The sequence below is a fragment of the Ambystoma mexicanum genome, chromosome 3p (genome assembly GCF_040938575.1).
Source record: "Ambystoma mexicanum isolate Mex_15411 chromosome 3p, UKY_AmexF1_1, whole genome shotgun sequence".
Lineage (NCBI taxonomy): Eukaryota > Metazoa > Chordata > Amphibia > Caudata > Ambystomatidae > Ambystoma > Ambystoma mexicanum.
The window spans coordinates 96147916-96168898 of NC_090925.1; the positions used below are offsets into that span (position 1 = coordinate 96147916).

The window sequence follows — 20983 nt, forward strand, 5'->3', positions numbered from 1 at the left end:
CGAAAAATAGGGAATTCCTGCAGCGGAAACGACGGAGCACCGCCTGATGTGCCCCCGGCGTGGATCCGCGGGGGCTAGCGGCTGACTGGGTCCCGAACCCTGACGGACACAGGATCCTCCCAAGGAGCAGAAGGAAAATGGCGGACTCCGTCCACATCCCGCCGATCGGAACGGTCCGATTTTAACCTGAGAAAGAGCCTGGAGGCAGCTGCGCTACAAACCCAGCACCAGAATCGCCGACCCCTCGGCTGACTCTCGCCATCTCGCAATCTGGGGCTCGGATCGGATCAGAGCTCCCCCGGAGACCAGCGACGTCGCCCATCCCCCCCTCAGGCACATCAACAATAACTGAGCGGCAACCACCCGGCGGGCCCTTGCGGAGAGGGGCTGGGGTCAAGGGACCCCTATCGTTGCACCGGCGGCCCCTACCCGACCTTCAGTGCCCCCCCGAGGGCGTGCGGGTCTTCGGCCTCGGCTTCGGAGGCTGGGCCCCCCTTGGGTGAGGGAGCGGACTACTCGAAGCTCGACCGGAGCGTCGCCAACCCGTGCTGCTCCCGGTGGCCAGGAACAGCAAGACAACAAACCCAGCACGCCAAACCAGTCACCGGTGACCACGGCGCGACCGAGCCCAGCTGAACTCGCAGGTCCACGGGACCCCCCCACCGCCGAGGACGATCGGCGGAGGCTGAGGTCCCCATAGTACCCACTCATTGGAGCCGGTCCCTTCCTTCTCTGCTGGAGGACGCCCGCAACTATCCACCTCTGCCCCTGCCTCCTAGAGAATACCCAGGCTCATCGGAGCGGAGGGAATCCCGGAGCCCTGAGGAACATCTTCCATTGCCCCCACCCCCGCCCCCCCCGCTACACGAAGCCATCTGGGCACGAATCCACCCCGGCTCCGAGGGGCCCCCCTCCATCGGGGGCCCACTATCGAAGGTAAGGCGGCACCTGCCGCGTCAAGCCCTGTGGGGCTACCCCGACAAACACCAGGCATCGGTGGACCCACCGTTTGAGGCCCCCCCTGGCTCTACACTAAAGCCCTGAATCCGGGACTGGGTCCCGCCTCCTGAGGGAAAGCCAACACCTCTGGACGTTCTGCAAACCGGGGTCCTGGAGCCGGTAGCGGCCGCCGAAACTCGCTTCCCACAACGGGAGCCCAGGGAGTGTCACTCGCCACCTGAATTAACCGACAGCCCCTCCCCCCCCTCTAGTGGTTACAGGACTGTGGTGGAATCTCCTGAGCTCCGGGGGGGGGCTTTTGCCGGGGCCAGGGGGCCCCCATCGCAGCGATGTCTAAAGCGAACAAATTAGCAAAGCAAGCGGACATCGCCACTATGCTGAACACGCCCTCGGGGGGTGAGAAAAGCAAGAAGGGCGAGCGAAACGAGGGGGGTGCGGGGAATGTCCCCCCCGAAGATCAGGGAATGGTAGCCACTCAAGCTGACTTGCACGACCTCCTGTCGGCCCTCACTAAAGAGTTCCAAAAGGGGACAGAGGAAGTAAAATCCCAAATTGCTCGACTGGACAAGAGGGTAGGGGAAATTGAGTCAAGAACCGAGGAAATTGAAACTACACTCTGTGAACAGAACTTTGAGATCGTAGAGGGGGCTGACAGAATCAGAGCTCTCGAATGCAGATGCGAGGCACTAGAAACGAAACAGGAAGAAGCGGAAAATCGCTCTAGACGAAACAACATCAGGATTCGGGGCATCCCGCTGGCGATCCCAGATACAGACCTCCCATCTTACGTAGCGGATCTCCTCCGCCACATCATCACCCTCCCAGATGACGGCCCCCTGGAGCTGGACCGGGTGCATAGAACCAGGCCTAGACAAAATTCTAATAGCTCAGTAGATGTGCTGGTCAGAGTTCACTTCTATAAACTCAAGGAAGAGATCATGCAAGAAGCCAGGGCGATGGGCCAAATCCACTTCCGAGACGCTGAAATCTCTCTCTTTCAAGATCTTGCAGCAGCCACTCTGGCAAAACGCAGAATGCTCAAACCCATGACTGATTGGCTTCGCGAGCGCAAGATAACATACCGTTGGAGCTTTCCGTCGGGTCTTGCCTTTCTCTGGGAGGGGAAGATGCGGCAGATCCCGTCCCCCCAAGAAGCGGCCCTATTTATGAACCCGGAGGCGGAGGAGGGAGAGCCCCGGGGGAGCGCGAGTCATTCACCGGAGGGAGCTAATAGAGAGTCGCTCCGCTCGTGGTCCCGGGTGGAGGGGCGCCGCAGGAGGCGAGGTCCGCCATCCAGGGGGAAAAATATGAACAATCGCTGAAGCCCCACATCGCTGGCGACTGAAATCCACACCGAGGAGCAGGGAAGGCAAGCAGGGACGGGATCCAGAGTCTTCTGGGCCCCGAGCCGGCACAAAGCCCCATACACATAGTTACACGGTCTCACTCTCACCGGCAAAGCATGAGGCCCCATGGCCTCTCAACGAGCTGGTAGCCATGGCCCAGCCGACAGCCCCGTTGGTAGAAGGCTGGTCTGGATACCTACACTGATTTTCTGTTTGAAGTTCGGTTTTAAGTTTCGTTTGCTGGGAAATCATGGTCAGAGGAGAGAAAGGAGCGGAATTCGAGGGGAGACCCGAAGGAAGGGGCGACCCAGAGGGCAGGACACAAGCTCCAGGGACGGGGGAGCCCACAACCCGACAGATGGACCGAGGCAACGAAAAGCCACAACCTCATTGACGAATGGCCCAACCGGATAGAGAGCTAACCATGTTATCCTGGAACGTCCAGGGCCTTAACACCCCACGGAAGAGGAAAGCCATAGAGCACAGACTCGCCCAGCTGGCTCCCGATATTGTATGCCTCCAGGAGACGCACCTCCTCAAGTCAGACGAAAGCCGCATCGCTGTCCGACACTACACGAAACGCTTTTTTGCCTCGGCAGGCATCAAGAAAAGAGGAGTGGGCATCCTGATAAGCCGAGATCTCCCTTTCACGAAGGTCACAGTCAAGAGAGATCCAGAGGGGCGATACATTCTTCTTAAGGGCCGATTGGTAGAACTACCCATCACCATAGCAGCCATATACTGCCCGAACACAGCACAAAGTCTATTCCTCCGCAACCTGCTCCCCATAATTTCAACCTTCACTGAAGGGCAGCTGTTCATAGGGGGCGACTTTAACCTAACCCCGGATCCCAACCTAGATAAGACACTCCCTCCTTCCAAAGACGACTGGGGCAAAGCCCTCGCGATGGCGGAGTTCCTGAGGGAAACCGACTCCATAGATGTCTGGAGGTGGGCCAACAAGGGAACCAGGGATTACACATTTTTCTCCCACGCCCATATGGGTCACTCCAGGATCGATCTCCTGCTCCTCTCAAGCTCTCTCATTCTCTGCGTGGAATCTATCCAAATTGGACACAGAGCCCTATCCGACCACGCTCCAGTCATCATGAAATTAAGGGTTCAGAGCTTCCCCGATCCGACCCAGCGCCAATGGAAACTGCAAGACCAGATTTTAACAGACATAGCGATCAGAACGGAATTAGCAGACGCACTCAAGAATTATTTCAAGGAAAACACCACCAGAGACACAACGATCTCCACGATCTGGGACGCCATGAAACCGGTAATCAGGGGTGTGGCTAATGATTGCACGGCCAGACTGCGACGGCTACATAAAATACAGCAAGACAAACTAGAAGCGGAGGTAGCTGAGGCGGAACGCATCCTGAAACAAGGTCAGAACAGGAAAGCGAGTCGCATACTCCAGAAAGCAAAACGCTCCTTAGAAATGCACCTAGCGGACAAAGCGGCCAGGGCACTTACATACACCAAGCAATTTTACTATGTGCACAGCAATAAAGCAAACCGCCTCCTAGCCCACAAACTTAAAAAGCTGCACTCGAGGAACTCCATCCAATGCCTCCAAGACTCACAAGGAACACCACACTACACCAATTCAGAGAAAATGAACATCATGACGGCACACCACAGAGCAATCATGTCGGGGGCCCCTACAGCAACAGAAGCACACTCCAGATACCTAGATGGGGTCCAGTCGGGCATCCCTCACCCACACATGTCATCCCTCGAAGACCCGATCTCGTCAAAGGAAGTAAGTGAGGTCATAGCAAAATTGAAAAACTCAACACCTGGCCCGGATGGGCTCACAGCCCCTTTTTTCAAGAAATTCTCATTCATACTCGCCCCCCAACTGGCGCTCCTCTTCAATTCCTTCCTCGCCTCAGGGACAACCACCCCTTCAATGGAAGAGTCTCTAACAGTCCTGCTATTAAAACCTGGCAGAGATCGTAGTCTCTGCGCCTCGTACAGACCCATCACACTCCTGAACTATGACGCTAACATTTTCGCTAAAATTTTAGCTAACAGACTGGCTCCCCTACTCCCGGACATTATACACCCAGACCAAACGGGATTCATACCCGGACGCCGTACTCACGACAGCATAAGAAGATCCATAAACGTCATCGAGTCGGCCAGCAGGAAAGGCCAGGAGCTGATGATGCTCTCTCTAGATGCTCACAAAGCTTTCGACATGCTGGATTGGGGATACATACAAAAAACATTGAAGCACTATGGTTTCGGCCCTAACTTTATAAAATGGACATTAGCCAACTACCAGCACCCATCCACCAAACTGAGGCTCAACGGAACCAAATCGGATACAATTCACATCTCAAGAGGCACAAGGCAAGGATGTCCCCTCTCCCCATTGATCTTTGCCCTGTCCATGGAACCGTTTGCAAGCAGGGTCCGGCAAAACGAAGAAATACAAGGCCTGACAATCAAATCCCAAACATACAAAGCTGCCCTATACGCCGACGATGTCCTCTTATCACTAACCAATCCTAGGGACTCCATGAAAGCTCTGTGGACCGAACTGGAGGAATTCCGGGAAGCTTCGGGGTTCAAGGTCAACAGATCTAAGTCTTCTGCACTGGGCATCAACCTCCCTCAGCCTATGATCACAGACCTATAAAAGGAATATCGAATCCCCTGGGCAGAAAAGCATCTAGCATACCTGGGGGTCCAGCTACCTAACACCCCGCACAGCTTATATAAAGCTAACTTTCCGGCGCTGTTCAAAGAACTTAAGAGCGACCTAATACGCTGGCAGAAACAGGAAATTTCCTGGTTCGGAAGAATCACAGCACTGAAAATGAATCTTATTCCAAGACTACTATACCACTGCACGGCCCTACCAACAGCTATCCCAAGGCAAGCGACACAGAAATTACAAAAGTGCATTATGAGATACATATGGGAAGGAAAACAGCCACGAATCCCAAGGAAACTCATGCTGCGGGGCCGAGCAGTGGGAGGTCTTGGAGCACCGGATGTGGCCAGATATATCCTGGCTGCCCAGCTCTCACACGCATTTGTCTGGCCCCAGGCCTCACCTAAGCCTCGATGGCTGGATCTGGAGGAGGCCTGGAGCCCTGTCCCGATAAGTGCACTCCCGCACTTGAAAAGCTCCACGGCCCGGGCAGACACCGGACCGCTCTCAGCAACCGAAAACACGGTGATGAGTTGGAAGACAGCAGCGCGTCTATGGAAAAACCGCAGCACAACAGGTCCGCTCACCCCGATCTGGGCAAACCCAGAGTTCTCACCTGGCGCCTTTCCCAAGCACTTCGCGAAATGGAGGGAGGGTGGACTGGAGAGAGTGCAGGACTTTTTCAATGAAGGAAATCCCCTGGACTTCGAGGCCTGCAAGGCGAAATTCAGGGTGACTGAAAAGGAAAGGTTCAGATATACCCAACTTCGACACTGGCTCTCTAGCAGGAGCATGAAAACCCACGGAAGCAGAGCCCTAACAGCCCTTGAACAAACCCTCACAGCGTCTCCCCCGAAAGGCAAAATCTCTACCCTCTACAAGATCCTAGACAGAACCGACCTGACCCGCAAGGAGCCGTACATGCTCAAATGGGAGAGAGACATCGGAAGACCCATGGAGCCAGAAGAATGGGACCAGATCTGGACAAGAGCAAACAGGAGCTCGAAGTGCGTGGCCAACAAAGAGGGAGCATTTAAGGTATGCTACAGATGGTACCGAACCCCAGAATCGCTTAACAAATGCAACCCGGAGATCCCGGCGTCATGCTGGAGAGGGTGCTCAGACAAAGGCACACTATTCCACCAGCTCTGGACATGCCCCAAGGTGACTCAATTTTGGAAATCGGTACTAACACAAATCAACATGATCACGGGCCTATCAATCCCTTGGGACCCAGGAATAGTACTACTGGGGGCTAGTGGGGAAGGCCAATTCCCACGATCAGGTCACAGTGCAGAACTGTGTTCCCATTTACTGACAGCCGCTAAAATCTCAGTGGCAAGGCTCTGGAAAAATGTGGAAGGACCATCGATCCAAATGTGGTTGACCAAATGCTGGGACATAATTGCAGCCGAAAAAATCACTGCACTTAGGTTCGGGAACAGAGACAAATTTCTGCTCACATGGGCTCCCTTCCTGGACTATGCACAGACGTATCCGGGCCTAGCCCGGCAACCCCCATCGCTGCGCTGGCTGGACAAATATGACTGAAAAATATAGCTGGGTGCCTGTCCACCGAACCTAAACCTCCCCAGGCTTACAGCTGATCCTCTGACCCACAGTTATTGTTTATGTTTTCTTGTTATTTTTTGTTTAGGAACTTACAAGCTAGACAGTGCTGACTGAAGCACCTACAATGCATATGCTTGAATGCACAACATGCCTGTTTAAAACCAATAAAAACATGTTTGGAAAAAAAAAAGAAAAACAATGACTTGCTACATGAAAGGTAGGTGAACTGAAAAAACAATCAGGTGGGCACGCAATCGGGAGTACATCAGATAATCCCTTGGCCTTAGGGAATACAGTTATACGGAAAGCTTGGTTCTGATGGCTTTACGGAAGGCTTGGTGGGACTCGATCATCCTTAGGTGAGAAGGAAGGGCATTCCAATGAGAGGTGGCCAGTGTGGGAAAGCTAGAACCACCAGCGCGGACTTTAAGTGACTTGGGAGTGATGATAGTGTTTGCATACCTCTTTCTGAGGGGCCTTGTGGAGGTGTGCTTAATGATTCTTTGGGAAAGGTAGGGTGGTGCCTACCTCTCTTGTCTTCACCATTGCCAATAATAGTGGCAAGGGCATTCTTTAACCCAAGAGGGATGACCTGAAAGTGGTACAGAGACTACAGTATTGCCCTAGGCACATTCATGTAAATTTGAAGGTAGTTAAAAACCGAACTGCCCAATCTTCATGCAATGTCATCAACTCGCTTTAAGGTGTGTGCCTGCATTTTCATATCAGCTTTTAACCCCACCAGTTCATTCAGAACCGCAGTCTGGTGTAACCACCTTGACAGAACTTCAAGTGTAGTTCGAACATCTTTGTGACCTCTGACAGGAAGCAGTTCATGACCTTGTCTGATATTGTGTAAAATGTAGTTTTCACAAAATGTCTTTGCATATCAAGTTTGCACCATTGTGTGATACCTAGAAGCAGACAGAACAAGCAGGCACAGTGCTGAAGGAAAGATCAACAATGTTGGCTCCTAGATGTCAGTTGTGGAGAGACACTTTGTCCACCAATCCATCAGTGGACCTGCCTTGGCAAAGGCACACTTTCTCTTTCCTCCTTTTCTGGGTCCAAGAGCAGGGCACCCATCTCATCATACCAAAGGTATGGCTTAATCATATTGACATGGAACACTCTTAGTATCAGGAAAGGACTTGATGTCTACCAAGTAGGAAACTGTTAGGGCAGAATAAAACATTTGGATGTTCCGCTGTCCCATTTTCTGGGATATGTGAAACAGACATTTTTAAGATTGTTAACATCACTTTACGAAATGTATCCAATTTTGCTGGGGAGTTCGACTTGGTTGGACATTTGATTACCTCGGCAGAGGAATCACTAGAGGTCGAAGATGACCTGTGATGTCATTTCTTGGCCTCCTTGGAAGACGAAGAATGACGCGATTGAGTTCTCGACCGAGATCTTTTAGTCTTCCATCGAGGAGAATCTCTCGACTCTTCGGATTTTCTTTTTTTAGAACTCTTCGTAAGAGACTTCGAAGGAAACCTACCCACCGCTAATTTACCTTTGCTCTCCCTTGGAGCCTTTTCGGACAGGAGTTACACCAAGAGGTACCATGTTTGGTTCCAAGACATCACAGGCATACGCAGTGGGGATCAGTGATCGCCATTTTCAATCCGCATTCCTGACATTTCTTGAAGCCTGTCTTAGGCATTGATGGAGCCGACGGTGAAGACATTTCCGTGCAGAAAATTAGTGACATATTTTAGTGAGGAACCGAAGAGCGCTGTAATTCTTCAAAGCGAATGCTCGGAAAAACGGACCTGAAGCCAACGGGAGCTGCATGCGCTACTTATACTATCGATGACGTTGACAGTCGAACAGAGGCCCTCGACTCAATGAGACAACACACAGCGCCCTCTGTCGAGAAAATGATTCCAAAGTAGCTGAAGCTGGAAACATATTATGATGCAATGAGGAATATGTGGGAGGACACAATCCATTCAAAAGCTATGTTACATGGGGAGGTAGAGGGCACTATTATCCGGTGATTCAGGAGTGTCACAATGGTGTCACATATGCCATCCTCCGCCTCTTTGGACAGAGGGTACTGTTTAGCTCTGGGCAACACTGCACCTGGCTTCAGTGTTATTCTAACCAGTGCCACCCCCTGCAAAAGCCCTACATCATGGGCGTTAGTTGTCCATAAACTTTCTGGTACTAGTTCTAAGTCACTCTCAGTAAATGGGGGCGGGGTGACAAGGGCCATCAAGGAACATTGTACACTGAAGTATTGTACCATTATGTCACAAGGGATACAGATTGCTAACACAATTTCTCCATCATCATCCCTGTCTTCAAACAACTTCCTTGAGGGGCACTGTCGGGTCAATACAGAACACTGTCTGCCATTCATTCATACCTATGAGTATCTGTTTCAACCAAAAACAATCCTTTAGGCCGACACAACCAGGCCCTGCAAATCTAGGGACAGAATCGTACCTGCCACAAGCTCTGGAGTTACCACAGGTCCGAAAATGAAATATGATGGTACGTGCCAACACGTCTTACCAATCTAGGACACAGCATCAAGCAATACTGTTATTCAATAGATAAACATGTCCGGGTTTACGGGAATGCAGCGGACCACCACCTCTCCTCCTTGGGCCTGAATGATGACCATAGCCCTGAAGGCACACATACCTGGGGTGGTGCATCCCGCCCCACGGTCCATAAAGGAGATGGTCATGTTCAGATTGCTTAACAAATCCCATCCCAACAGATTCATTGGGGAGGTCTCTGAGCATAGTCAGGTTGCGTACACCAATTTCCCTCCTATTTTGATAGCTACCTATTTTGTCTAGGGAACTGTCGCAACAGCCCCAGACAATCCTTGTGCATTGAGAGTTTCACCTGATAGCAAGTTTCCTTCACTGATGCATGATTTAGTGGCACCCGTATCAACCATAAAGATGAATTGCTTGTTACCTATTTTAGCACCCACAAAGGGTTCTTCGTCAGGCTGGGTAGTCATGGACAGGACTAGGCACGCAAGAGCTTTCTGTGGGCTGTCCTATCAGGATATGTATTAGTACCCGGGAACATGAAGGGGTTTCCTCCCAGGCCACTGACCCCTCGAAAAGGTGCTACCGTTCCATTGAGCACTGCATTGGGTGTGGGCATCTGGCCTCCGTACACGTGTGTTCTGCTGGGCCGCTTGCGGTTGCACACTAGGCAGCGCTTATCCTGCATGTGTGGAGGGTTTGGGGGCAAATGGGTGTATGCTTGATGTATTTCATAAGGTATGGAGGTAAACCTGGATGGCTGTAGTAGTGCTCGGGCAGGTTGAATGTATGCATTATACCACGCCCCCTACCTTCTTCTGCATTCTCTCGCAAAATGTCTCCATTTCCCACAGCTCCATCACTGAGACAGTCCGATACCACCTCTGGGTCCCATCCCACTGAAGCCCCCCTCTGCCACCTCTGCTCCATTGAAACCCTCCTCTCAACCGCTGCTGACCTCCTTGGTGACTCTCAGGATACTGATGCAGGGGTCTGCCACCCCACTGCCCCTGTCCTCAACCTGGCCAAAACGCTGCTATCCTTATATCTGCGTGAGCTGCAGACTGCTCTGTGGAGTTTGCCCGAGTGTTTGCTGTTACCGCCCCTTCCACTGCTATTTTAGCTAACTTCTTCTGTACTAGTTTCGCTTCCCCCACCTGCAACCTTTAAGCCATTTCCTTTTCTCGTTCTTTAATCCTTTTTCAATGGTGTATTATTATAGTCTGAATCTCGGCCCACCCCTTTGCCTCTATGCCCACTATCTTTTCAAGCGCTTTCTGAACTTCTTTGGGTAATCCCATTTTAATAACAAAATAAAAAAGAACTGATCGTCACCATTTTCCACTCAGCACATCTCCAGCACTTTTGAAATGTATTAAGTGGCATCTTCATCGTCCCCATATTGTGTTTCCAGTGGATAATACAGCTATTAAGGATGTGCGTGTCGAGAAGCACAGGAGTAGAATTCGAAGGGCAGAAAGTGCAGGTTATGGCACAGTAAGGTCGGACAGGGAGGCACACCAAGAGGTTCAGGAAGGAGACTGGGACAGTGTGAAAGAATTCGAGGATGAGGGAGGTGAGGGACAAGGGGCTCCAGAAATTGCACCATAGGTAGAACGTTTGAGGGGCGAGCAATTGAGCAGGTTTAGACAGGTAGCAGTGGCAAGGAAAAGGAAGTGGCGAGCAGAGAACGGGAGAGGGCTGGGCAAACAAATACTGTTATTACAAACAGGACCCAGGAGGGCGCATTATGTTCCATGGGCGCAGATGGATACAAACTATTTGATCAAGGTGCTCCCGCACCTTATTGCTGGGGCTGGAAAGTGGATATACGCCTTCAAGAAACAGACAGCTGAGGATCCTTTGTTGGTAGGATACATGAAAAGCTTACTTGTTGCAATCAAGGGGGACCAGGCTGGGGGCGTGTGAGTCATGGCAGGGTATCCTGGAGTAAAACTGGGGCATCCTTCAACAACATTAGGGCACAAGTGTGGCATGCACTGCGATGGGGTGTATCAGAGTAGCCCCGGCAATAAGGTGTAAGTCAAGTTTGCAAGGTAACCAAGACAGGTCTCAACTGAGAGCAATTAAGGCTATACAACAAGAGGTAAATTCACTTAGACTTTACAGTACCTCTCGTTCGAAGAAATGGTCCCAACTGGCTTCTGTTCCTGAACAGCTCTGCAGATCCTGTTGTTCCTGAGCCTCAGTCACGGGGACAAGAGGGAGGACGTCTGGGGACTCCTGCTCTGTAATGGGACGGTCAGCAGTAGCAATGGGCAAACTTCAATTCAGCTGTCCTTCGGTGTTTCAACTCCTTGCGTCTGACAGCAAATAGCAACACTGAGGTTCTCGGATACCACTTCAGACTTTCCTCGCTTCTGGGGTCCAGCACTCTGTTGATTTGGCTCCGGCTTGGTCAGTCCTGCATCAGGGAAGTCTGGAGGATCTTCCTGGCACTTGGGTCAGACTTAAAAGCAACAAACACGCTCTTGTGTCTTTCCCTGGCTCGGTTCCAACAGCAGCAGCAGTGGAAATGCAACCAGCTTCGAGAGGATGTCCAGACAGACTTACTTTGGAGTTGATTCTTACTTTGGAGTTGATTGGTCCCACCAACTCAAGGGGAGAAGTCATCCTTTCAGGGCTTCTCTAGTCAAGGTGAATTTGGAGCTTCAGCACAGCAGCATGGCATCACCGGGCAAACCAACGGCCCAGGAGTTGCAGCAGGCATCTCTTCCAAGTTCTTCTTCGGATTCCTTCGTCCAGTGGTAGACTCTGCCTTCCAAGCCAAAAAGCCTCACCTTTTATGCAGGTTTCTCCCATTAATTCCAGCCTAGCTGTCAATCACACAGCAGGGTGGCTGTCCTTGCCGGACTGCCAGCCGGCCAATCACCTGTGGGTGCATTCCTGTAACCAAGGGTATTAAGCACAGGGAGTTTCGGGCACATCCCTCACTTCCTGCCGCTGCCAGAGGCAGCCTTCACTCGTGAATTCCGCCAAAGACAAAATGAACAAAGGGACCAAACCTGGTTTGGGTGCAGAGTAAATCTCAAGAAGGACCTTTGCGACAAGAAATGCCGAAAAAAGAAGACCACGGCCATTTTGACAAAATGGGCACCCATGCGTGCCTCACTGTGGCTGCGAAAGAAGCCCGTGGTAAAAACACACAATAGTAGTAAAAAGTAAACCACTGCCACCAGCCATTAATTGGAGGATGGGTAACATAAAAATGTTACATCAGAAACTAGACAAAGGGGATACTAAGTAACCCCCCCAGCACCCTATGGTAAAATAGTGTGTGCTGGGTCTAGAAAGTTAAAAATTGTAAGTAAAGTCAATTTCACTTCACTGCTCTTGGAAACAGTAATTTCACCAAGAGAAGGTATTTAAACCTGCGGGAAATCTAAGAGACTTCCCTGTTTCACTGCACTGAAGGTGCTGTGTGTCACAATCTAAATATGATGCCTATGGAGTTTGTTAGACTTCAAAGTCAGAAGAAACACAGAGAATAAATCACATTGAATTTACATGAGAGATAAAAAGTCCTAAAGTCCAGTAAAAAGAGCTGGGGGTCTCTTAGGTAGAAGGGAATTTACACATTTCTGAGAATTCTCCCCAACACTCCTGACTGGTGTACAAGCTGTAACCTATTCCCTCCTGCATACACTTTATTTCTATGTGTGTGGCTCTGGCCTCCGGCCCTGGTTTCAGCACAAAACTAAGCCTCGATACCAATATGGCTGTTCCTATCTAAGAAGGTGTTTGATTCCCCATCTATACCAGAGCAAAAATGTGCACCTCCCTCCCCGCACTATGGTCCCTAGCAACACCCCCATCCCCTGTAACCCCCCCTAGCCCCTAATGCACAGTCCCAGACCTCTGTCTCATCTGAAAGCACTGGGGGGCCTGGGACGATCGGCTCTCCTTCCCAGCAGCCCCTAGAGACATTATAGGACCCATTGCTCCCCTTGTACTGAAGGCAAGAAACCTTCAACTACTGTGGTTATTAACCATACTGACCACCCTCCTGTCAGTATCCAGAGTGCATCCCTTTTCCTTCTTTGAAAATGTCTGTCCACTGCATTCCTTTAGAGGGTGGGTTGCATTTCATAGTGTTGCTAGAACGGTCTGTTGTGACATACATAAAGTAGATATTTTTGATACAACCTTGACTGGACAGTTCATGTTACATGCATGAAAGCAAATGTTAGAACCATTAAATCACTTCAGATGTGCACAGGGGTCGCACTAGAAAGAAAGTCATACTTTTCCTTTCCTTACAACGCCTGTATACAAAGCTCCTGTCGCTACTCCCCACAGCCTTTCGTGATGGTTCAAAGAAGGTCCTCCAGTCAGTTGAGAGTGCGAAAAGAAAATGGAGCCGTCACCCGGAAGTGCACTTGTGGGCGCAAGGGCACGTTGAAGGTTGTGTTGCTCTAACGCTAAAGCAGTGGCGAATCATTAGTGGGCTCATAATGCAGAGGGGTGCAGAACTCTGCTGAACCAAGTGTAAACGAGCCGGAACAGCCAGCAACTCCCCGAAACGGCACTCTGGAGCTGAGACACACAACGGAGGGCAGCCACCAATGCAGCACTGGATGCGCTTCTCGCAGCAGCTGCCCAGATGTGAGGATATTCATTCTTTAGGCGAGGGTGTCTTCGCATCCGCCCCCACACACGGCAGCAGTAGTGAAGAGACCAGGATAGCAGCTCCTCAGAAGGAGAACGGGCATTTATTTTCCAACAGCCGGACTGCGAGATGCAATCCATCCTGGGAAGGTTTCAAAATCCAGAAGTGGGCCCAGTCCACATTAAAGTCTCAGCAGAGTCAAGGAGCAGTTTATTACTTAAACCTGGAAGCCAGTAGGGGTACACCCTGACAGGAATCTGTTACCCCAGGCGGACTGCACTTTATACATGCTAATTATTTTTCCCCGGAGTGGAGCTTTGCTCCTAGTAAATGGGTGGAAATCCTTTTCCCTGCGCAGTAGATGGTTGGGCCTGGGCGAGACCTCTTTGCTCTGAGCAGCACCATCTTAGCCCCTGTTGCCCAGTGACACCTTGCCTGGCCAGAGTAGTTCCAGCTGAGCCCTGGGAGGCTACGCCTTGGCATACATGCCAACATTCTTGACCAACTAGGAGGGAGATTCTCCTCCCGAAAGCGGGAGAAAGGAATTTCCCCATAGGTTTGTATTGGGGTTTTAATTATTTTAGGCGGGAGTAAGAAAATAATAGCAATCTTTTTTTATCAAAAAATCGGGATTCTCTCGCCTAAATCGTGAGGGTTGGTATGTGTACCTTGGCCCTGGGTCGCTGCACCTTGGCCCTGGGTGGCGTGTCCTTCATTTTGGGGGCAGTGGGTCTCCCTCCTTTAATCCCGCCTCAATCCTGCACCACCTGCAGCAAGAAAAACGTGCCTCTGTCTTTGTCTTTCTGCAGATCCTGATAGCCATGAGTCCAGTTTCTCCAGCTCGTCGCCACTGTTAAATAATATGATTCTCCAGACATCAGGTATGTTGTAAATTTCATTTATTCAGATGATAAAAGTGTAGGAACTTAGATGAGGGGCTGGGCCCCACAAGCGGAAGGGAGGGGAGACATACACCCACCACCCAAGCTTATATCTTCAACTTCCAAGGATGGAACCAGTGGAACAAATTTCACACATACACATTCCAAGCACTCACTCAAATTTCTTTCAATGACCTCACGCTCTCAGGTACACAGTGACAGAGGATGTAACAGTCCCTTTTACCATTGGGTAATAATTGTATTTTCACTGTGCTGCAACTAACCAACGATCCACGACCTTTCGGAGATAAGCATGCCATTCCGTCCATGTTACCAAAATTGGACAAATAGGTTTATAATTTGCTTGTTAGTCCAATCTATTTGGATCCCTTCTGGTGCACCAGAGGTGAGGGGCTGATTGATGGTTTAGAAACTGATATTCAGCCCTGGACCACTGGTGCCCCGGAAGTTGATTTGTCACAATGCGGCTCACCAATTTACCACATGTGGTATTTATCACACTTAGTAATATCACAAGTTGTGTGTGGAGGAAACTTCAAAACCAGGCGATTTTGGAGAGTTTCTATTTTGGAACTCTGAATATGGTTGATTTCCTATTTCATTTGCTGTGTGATGATAATTTTTCAGAGGGTGATTCTCCTCATCCCCTTGAAATGTTCTTATTTCTCCTCTCTTCCCCTCCTCTTGCCTGTACCTTTCCATCTCTTCACCTCACATCTCCTCTACTCTCCATTCCTCTCTTCTACTCACTATTCTGAAATATTCACATATTTTACAAAGATGTATATTAAGGTGATCCTCTTTGTTCCCGTGCCCTTGCACACAGCATGCCTGAAAATATGGGACGTTTGTGAGTGATTGCTTATATCCTACATGCAATTCTTTACACCAGGTGGATAATAATTCACATTACTTTTGAGTCTTTTACGGCTCAAGTGTTACATCACCATGGACCTTCCAGTACAGGTTGTGTTATGTTATGTTATATTGTATATTGCTAGCAAACCATCGTGCATAAGAGCACTCTTATGTTCTTACCATTTTGATGGGCATGATGCTTGGCAGATATCGTGTCTCTTGAAGGTTGAAGTCGTAGGCCATGTCTCGTCCCAAGAATCCGATCTGCTCTTCATTCCTAGTATGGTAGAACATGGTCTATGTTAAAATTCAATGAATTGCTTAACATCATCAATAGACGATAGATGAGGAGCTCTCAAAGTAAAGCTCGTCAGAAAGTCTGCACCTCCTGTTAGTAACCAGTCGTTGGTGGAGCACCCCCATTCTCTCATTATCAACCTCAGCTGACAGCATGGCATAACCTGACTCAGATGGCCGGTTGGATGAATGCCGCTGACATACCATGTTTCCAGGAGTTGGCTTTCATTTAGCAAACCAATGAGTTTTGGGGGTAATAATCTTAATGGCTATCAATTGGAAACATTTTTCCTAGAGATCTGATATCAATGACCTAGACAAGGACACTGCAGGCGTGGAAAAGTGGTGGCCAGTGACATGAAGCCACATTACTCTGTGCCTATTTACTTTGAGCCAAGCAGACATGTCCAAGTCAACATTCCACCTCTAGTACACCTGTTATGCTACCACAAATAACCTTTTGATTTAACATAGAAGTAACAAATTAGTATAGTTGAAATTAGACACAAAGCCTGTCGAGTTCTGTGGTCTTCTAGTTCACACAACCACATCTTGGCATTTACCTGGTGGTGAAACTGTGAAAGGAGGAAAGAGCATTGCCTGCAACTACTATCCATCTTGTCTTAAAGAATGAAGACTGTCTCAAAATATCATGATTTGATTGACCCAGTGCTTCCTGCACCCCAGGTACTCCCCAATGCCACACCTTTCCCATGAGCAGGTATTACCAGACTCAACCATATTTTCAAGTGGCTCCATTTCCTGGAACAAGGCATCCCCCTCTGCCACCCCTCCCTTCTCTTGTTAAAAGCCGCCCCTCCTTTGGCTGTTCGTTTCCTCGGATTAAAAATTATAGTTACATCTTCTTTACCTTCCTCTCCTTCAACTTGGAGCTCTCCAACTCGCATCACTCAATAACTACTGCTATACTCAATTGATGATACTCCGTTTCCCGATGCTCAACTCCTCTAATGCTGAAGTGAACATTCCTAAGAAATTCAATGCCATACTCCTTCTTTTATCCTTTGTATCCTTTCCCTGAAACTCCTTACTCCACCCCTGAGGCTCATAATCTAGGGTTCACCAAAATCTTCTGCAATGCATCACTTTCGCTGCTATGGCTGCCAGGCTTAACATCCATAAAATACACACCTATCTCACTCAAAAAATACATTTGTCCCCGCCCTGATCCTCATCCGGCTGGATTAACATTCCAGCCTCCTCATGGGCCCTCACACTCCTTTTATCCTCTTAACAAGGTACTGACCTTTGCAACCTACATACTGTGGAATGATCCACGACCTTCACTCACATATACACACTGACTTCAGGAGGGGGATATCCAATATTACAAGCTTAAAACTGATGGCATTGAAAGGTAGTAAACCAATCACATCTTTTGACAGCTTTGTATTCAGTGTTGGCACATGTCTACGAGGACGAGAACTTGTGGGGCACCCTCCTCAGTGACTCGGCACCCTCAAAACAGAGAGGTTATCTATATGAACACACATTGGACCACCGCCACACAGATGCATGTTGCTGATCCACTGGGGAAGCAAAGATGACCCATTCTAGTATTGATGCAATAAGCAGTTTATCTGGAAAACGTACAAGTTGCTTTTGACTTAGCAGAAGTAGTAACTTTTATTTGTAGCACGCAACATATCGCAGCTTACACCGTATCACGGCACAGATGTAATTTAGCAAAAGACAAACCATACACAAATAGCAAACCAACATCATACATAAATAAAACAGAATACAGACCCTAAGCACATTTAACATCAAGGTACACACAGCACAGCTCCACTCCCATTAGAGCCTAATGGAACATCACAAGACATCAAAAGACAGCTGATATTGGCTTAAGTCTAAAAGTAAAAGTTGGATGACATGTGCATTGTCTGATGAGAAGAGGGACCTTGTTCCACAATGTTCCGACAAGGGTACGAATCAACCTGCTCCTGTAACGGATCATGGTGTATTTGCCTACTGTCAATAATTCCTTAGCGCTAAATCTAAGAGAGCAAAGTGGCAAATAGGGAATAGCCATGTGAACAAGATAGCAGGGGCAGTGCCATGAGAATGATTCCATATCTGGGTCAGAACTCTTATTTTTTCAGTTTGGGCCCCCATCGGGAGCCAGAGCAGAGTACTTCTGGCATCTGTGAGACCGGTATGGGATCAACAGATGACACAGAAAACCTTTATTTTTAATGGTCAGGACGGAAAAATGGGAATTGTATGATCGGACCGAAAAAAGGTCCGACCGTACAAAAAGTCCAAAAAATGCTACAACCAAAGGTTCGAACACCAAAAGTTCGAACCTTTGGTGGTAGCATTGTAGGTAAGTATTAAAAAAAAAAAGAATGCAGGGGCTGCTGGGGAAACCCCTACAGCTCCAAAAAAGAAAAGATAAAAGAAAAAAAAAGAAAAGGACCATGCAGCACCGGTTCCCGATCACGGAAGTGAAAGGGAACCTGCTCTGCAGGGGCACCTCATGAAGAGAAGGTAAGTAGGGTGGAGGTGTGGGTGGGGGTGTGTTGAGGGTGTGGGTGGGGGGTGTTGTGGGTGTGTTGTGGTTGTGGGTGGGGGTGTGGGTATGTAGGGGTATAGAACATGTGTTCGCATGGGAAATATACAAACCTTTTGTGGTTCGTTCATTTCACATGCAAACTTTCCGGCCGCGGGAAAATCAGCCACGGTCGGAACACGTAGATCCGGAAAAATGCCTATCTTGCCCTAACTCTAAGGCAAGAATGTTCCCTAATTAAAAGAAAACTAAGGGAAGTCTAAGTCTGTCAGTCAAAATTAAACTACTGTCTGTGTCAAAACCTATGCTTGCCCTCACTTCTACAAAGAAATAGGGTGTGTGGGATTTGGCCAACCTAATAACGTTCAAAGCAAAGTCAATGTGAAAATGGAGCTCTTCCACGGCCCTCTTTCCCAAGTTCAAGACACTCAGGGTAAGAAAGTTAAACAAGTTCTCAGGATTCACTTGGCAAAACGCACAGTACTTTTCCTTATCTGGATTCACTTCTTCCTAGGGTCTCTCACGCTCCTCTTGTCTTAGAGGTTATCCTTCAATGTAACAATGTTCAAAGTTACTTAGTTTCAAAACACAAAGGTATAGTTCATAACAGTTCCATAAGAAAATATCACTCTTCATTTGTTGCTTGTGGGACACCCTTCCCTATGCAAAACCAATTCCTTCTGACTTTCAACTTAAGTATCTGAAATGATTCCTTCTTATACTTAGGCCCCCCTGGTAGTGGTGCAGTTTTGCACAGTCCACCCATTACAGGTCGAGGGGAGTCTGTGCAGAATCTTGACGAGTCGTAGCTCTGCTTATTCACCCGCTGGTTAGCTAGATTTGCCTATCCTGAGTCTTTTTGCCAGCTTCATCAAGTGGGGAGGAGTTTTCATTGAAGACTCCTGACCTGCCGAGGCGCGTAGTCGGTGCAGAGTCTTGACCAGTCGTATATCTGCGGTTTATTTACCCTGTGCTTAGCTGGATTTGCCTATCCTGAGTCCTTTTGCCAGCTTCATCAAGTGGGGAGGAGCGTTTCATTCAAGACTCCCGACCCACCGGGGAGCAGCATGGAGTCAGTGCAGAGTCTTGACGAGCCATAGCTCTGTGGTTTATTCACACTGTGCTTAGCTGGATTTGCCTATCCTGAATCTTTTTGCCAGCTTCATCAGGTGGGGAGGAGCGTTTCATTCAAGACTCCCGACCCACCGGGGAGCAGCATGGAGTCAGTGCAGAGTCTTCACGAGCCATAGCTCTGTGGTTTATTCACACTGTGCTTAGCTGGATTTGCCTATCCTGAGTCTTTTTGCCAGCTTCATCAAGTGGGGAGGAGCATTTCATTCAAGACTCCCGACCCGCCGCAGAGTCAGTGCAGAGTCTTGACGAGTCTTCACGAGACGCAAGGAGGCGCTTCCATTAATCCTTCAAACTTGTTACACATCTTCTGTTATGACCACAATCCTTGGTCCGCAGACGAGACGCCGAGCGAAAGCTCTGACAGCTGAAAAATCTTCAACTACCATGGACCCAGCAGCACCGAATACATTGAGCCACGCATTTACTGATTCGGATCCCGCTTTCATAAAAATCAAATATCATCAACAGCCCACTATAAAGGTAAGCGGTAATGCAGTGTGGCGAGAAGTCCTTATTGACTTATCGATGCAGGACCAAGATGTGTTAGTGTCAGAAGATTGTAGTATTAAACAAGCCCTGAGTTCAACTCAGGGTAACTTGTTGACAACAAATCCTGTGCTCCTCTCTTCACTGCAAATACGTCTAGGAGCAGCCACAGGATTAGCTGAAGGTCCAGTTACAGGTCTAGCAGAAAGACCCCAAATAACCACACATTATGATAAAGAAATTGGTGGCAAAGGTGGGAATTTACAACTGATTTAGGAGTGTGTTATGGAATCTAAATTAGAAAATCAATGTGTGCCAAAAAGTGTGAATATCTCAAAAGAAAAAGAGTCCTATAGCCAGAATTTACATCTAGATACTCCTGAATTGGAACTGTCTGAGGATGTTTTCTTGCCTGCTGTAACCCAGATCGATAATGGCAAGCTAACGGAGAATGGAGAAGAGGCCTTTTGGTGTATTGGATGATAGGACCGACTCAACAGCGATGTAGCAAAATCAATCAACACTATTACTCACACAGTGAGAAAGAGCAGCACAAGCAAAAAGTAGATGGCATCAGAAATTCGAGAAAAATCGGAACACGTCTACTAAGCTGAATTAACCAGATATGGAAACGAAGCAACACCTGGCCAGGTTGTCATTAGATATAACGGAGATACAGTCGCTAATGGTTAAGCACAAAAAAAGACAAGCACTATTTAAAACTATTGCAATAGCACCTGAAAATAAAATGACAGAAAAGATGACATCGGCACCCAACTATGAAAATAAAAATAGTTCACAGCAATTTACAAACAGGAACCTGGACGTTAAACCTGACCTAGAGAAGGGGAGACTACGCACAAGCAGTCAGTATGCCTAAATTCACCGAATTCCGACTTTATCCAACAACCCTATTAAGGGATGACGAACCAAAGGAAAAGTCCCATGATTACTGCCACTGTGATAATGATTAACACCAACAGTATCCAACAATGCCAACGACGATGTTGGATTTACAAAACATACTCACAACAGCCTCTTTGCACGCAATACTTCAATTTTT

The 20983-nt window shown here is 48.7% G+C and overlaps 1 protein-coding gene across 3 annotated transcripts in view; it reads right to left on the reverse strand.

Annotated features, from left to right (window-relative positions):
* The window catches only part of LOC138580127 (putative DBH-like monooxygenase protein 2), a 548912-nt gene that overhangs the window by 327183 nt on the left and 200746 nt on the right, over positions 1-20983 (reverse strand). For all 3 annotated transcript variants that reach the window (XM_069650422.1, XM_069650425.1, XM_069650423.1), the window contains exon 9: positions 15648-15744. In XM_069650422.1, the coding sequence (XP_069506523.1) occupies positions 15648-15744 (97 nt within the window). The remainder of the gene's footprint in view (positions 1-15647; positions 15745-20983) is intronic.